The sequence below is a fragment of the Tachysurus vachellii genome, chromosome 2 (genome assembly GCF_030014155.1).
Source record: "Tachysurus vachellii isolate PV-2020 chromosome 2, HZAU_Pvac_v1, whole genome shotgun sequence".
NCBI lineage: Eukaryota > Metazoa > Chordata > Actinopteri > Siluriformes > Bagridae > Tachysurus > Tachysurus vachellii.
Genome location: NC_083461.1, coordinates 21,530,194 through 21,535,123, shown reverse-complemented (window position 1 = coordinate 21,535,123; position 4,930 = coordinate 21,530,194). Strand labels below are relative to the sequence as shown.

At 38.8% G+C, this 4,930-nt stretch overlaps 1 protein-coding gene across 1 annotated transcript; it reads right to left on the bottom strand.

The window, feature by feature from the left end:
* Positions 1–825: 825 nt before the first annotated feature.
* LOC132841484 (large ribosomal subunit protein eL19) lies at positions 826–4,497 on the bottom strand. Its single transcript, XM_060863811.1, has 6 exons — positions 4,451–4,497; positions 3,543–3,649; positions 3,323–3,445; positions 3,107–3,227; positions 2,221–2,331; positions 826–989 (listed from the first exon to the last, which is right to left on the bottom strand). The coding sequence occupies exons 1-6, from the start codon at positions 4,453–4,455 to the stop codon at positions 872–874; spliced, it is 585 nt and encodes a 194-aa protein (XP_060719794.1). The 5' UTR covers positions 4,456–4,497; the 3' UTR covers positions 826–871.
* Positions 4,498–4,930: the final 433 nt, after the last annotated feature.

Sequence of the window (4,930 nt, the reverse complement as noted above, 5' to 3'; positions counted from 1 at the left end):
CTTACAGGACTTAAAGGATCTTCTGCAAACATTTTGGTGCCAGATACCACAGCACACCCTCCTGAGTTTAGTGGAGTCCATGCCTCAACAGGTCAGGGCTGTTTTGGCAGCAAAAAGGGGAGCAATACAATACAAGGAAGGTGGTTATAAAGTTAATGCTTGGACATTGCATATCCTAAATGTATTATGACTAAATAAGCAAAATACAAAACAAGCATATTTAATAAAGTCACAAAATTAGGGATTTTTTGTTTTTACACAAGCTGAAATATAAACCGTGAATCATTTCAAGCGGTTCATAATGAGTTTTATTGTTTTAGGACATCATGGGTCATGGGTAGTTTAATGGAATGTGTTTTCCATGATGGATTCTGGCCTGTCTCTCAAGTAACTTATTATTTAACGTCCCCCAAACCTGTCATTAAAATCAGAAGCGCCCCACCTAGTGGATACATTTGATAAATACAGATTGTTTACATTTATCGCACAACTGGCACCAAATTCAATATTGTACAAGGTCATGTTCTGTGAAAATAAAAATTCACAATGCTGCCATGTGGTACTATTGAAGACATTTGACTGGTTTGTAACTGTCAGACATTCATGTAATTGTACTACAATTTTAGCTAGTAACAGCACTTTTAGCAAGCCCCTAGAATGATCACTTAGTTAGCACACTGTCAGTACACGATTTGAGACAGCCACATTTCGCCCATCAAGATAGTGCTGGGGAGAAATGCCACACATCAGCCGTTACCACATACCCCATGATTAAAGACAGTAGAAACAGGTTCATATTCAGTGTAAATAATGAAAAGACAAGAGTTTTACTTCTATTGGTGGTTTATTAGAATAAACAATATATGGAGGTTTATTTCTTGCCCTCCTCGGACAGGTTCTTGATGATCTCTTCCTTCTTGGCCTGCAGTCGCTCCTCACGGCGTTTACGTGCCTCACGGGTCTTTGAGCGACGAGCTTCAGCCTGGTCACTGCAGATACAAGAGAAATGTTTATGGCCAACCAAATAAAGTTTACAGTAACTAGTCATACTTTGAATTTTTGCCCAAAAGATTCAGAGCACTGAAGATTGCAATCTGATTGCTGGAAATCATTAACAGACGTGTGTACATTGATTGGTCATCAAACATGTCTGTCCTAGTGTATGAATGTGGACCTTAACCACATGTTTTGATTGACTTACGAGCACAATGACAATTTTCAAAATTCATATCACATGAAAAATCTAATGCATGAAAATTTGCAAAACAGCCTACACCTACAGAATTGTGTTTTTTTTTTTTATATATATATAAACTAGCATCAGGCTGTGCAATGCCAACACAGTAAGGCATGGCACTGCTTTTCTGTTAGTATACAGCTTATTCATATACAGTACAAGCTTGAATCCATCATGGATCGATTACTGCAATGCCTTGTTGGCTGGGGTGTCTAAAGCTACCTTAAATAAATTACAGGTAGTGCAAAATTCGGCGGCGAGAATACTTACTAGAACAAAGTTAAAAGATCACATTACTCCTGTTTTGGAGTCCTTGCACTGGCTCCCCGTTAGGTTTAGGGCTGATTTTAAGATTCTGATGCTTACCTACAAGGCCTTACACGGGTTAGCTCCTCAATATTTGGCTGATCTTTTAATTCCTTATATTCCATCTCACACTCTTCATTCTTCTGAAACTGGTCTTTTAACTGTTCCTTTAACTCGTTTAAAATCGATGGGAGATAGGGCCTTCTCTTCACTAGCTCCAAAACTGTGGAATTCACTACCAACTGAGATAAGGCAAGCAACATCTCTTGGCACTTTTAAATCTCTGCTTAAAACTTATTTTTTTAGGGTAGCTTTTAATTTGTCTAATGGTAATTTTACATAGTGCTTATTTTATTGTCTATTCTGTTGCTTTAATTTTAATCATTATATTATGCGTGTAATTTTGTTGATTTTATTTTGCTTTTGTAAAGCGCTTTGAGATGTTCTTTTAAAGGCGCTATAGAAAATAAAGGTTATTATTATTATTTCAAGAACATATTGAAGTTCTTTTAATCCCCTCAAAATCTGTGAATTACCTTATTAGCCTAATGTTAGCTATACTGTAGACATAAAGAAAAATCTTAGTGTGCTACATTTAAAATATTTCTTCCCTCCCCAAAGTTTTTGTAGGCACTGTGAGATTTGACTTGTGCAGTAGGTCATCTAGTGCGACTTACGAGAGAAGCTTCTTGCGGGCTCGGTCAGCCTTCAGCTTGTGGATGTGCTCCATGAGAATTCTCTTGTTCTTGAACACGTTACCTTTGGCCCTCAGGTACAGACTGTGGTACCTGCACACAAGAAACATTTACATAGCATTAACTCACTACCACAAGCTTCAGCTGCTACATGGTGTTTAACACACATTGCATCTTCTGTTTATAATTTAACAAGCTCAAGATCCCATTGGAGCAGATTTAGCAACCTGTATGATGTGTTGGGCTTTCTTCCTCTTAGCCACTTACAAGCACTGAATTATTGTAATAAACTGATGGCAATTAATATTCATTACAGAGGTCATGTTCCCTGATGGATGAAAGTACACTCACAGGTCCATCAGCAAAGCACTAAATCTAATATCCACCTCAGCACAGTAAATAGACCTGAACGCTGTCTTGAGACACATGCAATGTGTGAATAATAAGGGTTTAGTGATAAATCCATATAATAGTGATATCACAAATTGTTAGAACACTGCTCTCAAGCATTTAAGTATAACAAATTTTAAGAATGACAATTACAAACGTACGTTACAGATGTCGTACTGAAGTGTTACAATTTAAAAATTAATGAACATAGAATTTCTCTCCACAGCTTTTGTGTAGGTAGTGTTTGTACATTTATCTTAGAAAAGTACCACAATGTTGTCTCATCACCCACAACAATTGTGCACATTATTTATCTAATAAACTTCACTCATGTGTGAGGCAAAACAACCATCCGCCTTGAAACTACAATAAAGCAATAAACTATAACCTAAATAAAGCAAACTACACATACAATAATCATACCCTAAGTGTCAAATCCAACCGTTTATTCCCGAGTAAGACAAATACTGGGCCTTACATGTGCCTGTCGATCTTTTTGGACTCCCTGTAGCGACGCAGCAGGCGGCGGAGGATTCGCATACGACGCATCCAGCATAGCTTCTCGGGCATACGAGCGTTCGCAGTACCCTTCCTCTTACCTGAAGAAAAACAGAGACAAACCATTATCATTGAGGATGTCATTATGGAGGGTACAGTATCAGTACCACTGTTAACAAATCTGAAGCAGTCATACCAATGCCCATGTGGCGACCCTTGCGGCGAGCCAGCGTGTTTTTGCGGCAGCGAGCGCGAGAGTGCACCGTGACGGGCTTCTTGATGATGAGACCATCTTTCACCAGCTTTCTGATCGCCTGACCTGCAACACACAATCAACACATATGCGTACATACAAACTAGTGACAGATCTCTGAAATCTGATTAAACTGCCACAATACACTCAGAACAGAACTTACGAGAGTTGGCATTGGCGATCTCATTGGTTTCATTGGGATCAAGCCAGACCTTCTTTTTGCCACAGCGCAAGACGCTGGAGGCCAAGCGCTTCTGGAGCCTGAGCATGCTAAAACACACACACAGCAGTGTTAACCTTGGGTCAGACACATTTATCTGCTGTAAATCAGAATGCAAAATGATATACCAAATCTTTTGTTAAACAATAGATATGTTGAATGTCTACACCTGGTTTCACCTGTAGGATGACTGCATTTGGCAACAGTTCTATAGCTTATAACTGATTACACACCATGATGATAATTATGATGATCAGTGATACGTGAGGAAAAGTTTATTAGGAACACGTATACCATGTAATTCTTGTTAATAGGATCATACCAATGTAATACAGCCAAAACAAAACTTGACTTCGTTTGAATCTATTTTTAACCATAGAAAGATTTTGGTAACTTTCTCCACACGGCTAACAAACCCGGCTAAGCGTCAAAACTGCTAGCTAACTAGCTAACAGTATCTAGAGCGGTTAGTTGAAGAAATAAGACGCCAACATTAGAAAGTCGGCGCTGGTCCGTGAGTTAATACACGTATAAAAAACTCCAGCTAAACGCTAGACCTAGTTTTTAACCCAAAAGCAAATGTAAAATTACCTCAGAAAACAAGCGCACGTGACAGAAATAAAATGCCGTTAGTGGGGGGGCTGCGCGAGCCACGATACAACTCGAGGCCTGCGCGTGCGAACCATTTTTTCGTGCTTAAATCCTTTTAAAGTGAAAACTGTTAACCGCTTAGTGCCATGTTTAGTATACTAGAACGTACAGCATTCATATTTACAGCGATTTCTGAGGCAACGTGACGTTTTATACCTATTTGTGAACGTTTTTAACAGGAGCAGGACACAGCCTCTTACCTCATGGCTGCAGGTCTTAGAGAGAAAGGAAGGAGCACGGGCTCCGGAGCCTACCATTATAACAGACAGGCGCACTCTGAACACGTAGAACAAGATAGAAAACCATGTAAAAAGATTAGAAAGCGGAATGAAGTTTTATGACGTTATTAAAGTGCTTCTTTAAAAATACATGCGTCTTTATTTCAAATTATAAAACGTGATATGTTTCATTTTAAACCGTAAAAAAATCGTCGGACCCCTACGTTTGGTCAAAGTAGTACGTTCCAAAAAAATAAAGTCTCGCGATGAATCCGGATGAGGACAGTTCTAATAATCACCGCTAGGTGGAGTACAACAAGATGGCGTCCCACAGTAACCATTACCCCACTCAGTAACCAGAGGACCAACCATTAAATATACATATTATTTTAGACATGTAACTCTGCATGACTCTCTGTTATTTCTTTCTTAATTGTGTTGTATTTAGATTTCATTATTTTT

What these genes read in the sequence shown, in the direction of transcription:
- LOC132841484 (XM_060863811.1), bottom strand. An exon ending in GGGTCGCCACATGGGCATTG is followed by an intron (nt 3,228 to 3,322) that starts GTATGACTGCTT and finishes GTTTTTCTTCAG; the next exon opens with GTAAGAGGAAGGGTACTGCG. An exon ending in AAAAAGATCGACAGGCACAT is followed by an intron (nt 2,332 to 3,106) that starts GTAAGGCCCAGT and finishes TCTTGTGTGCAG; the next exon opens with GTACCACAGTCTGTACCTGA.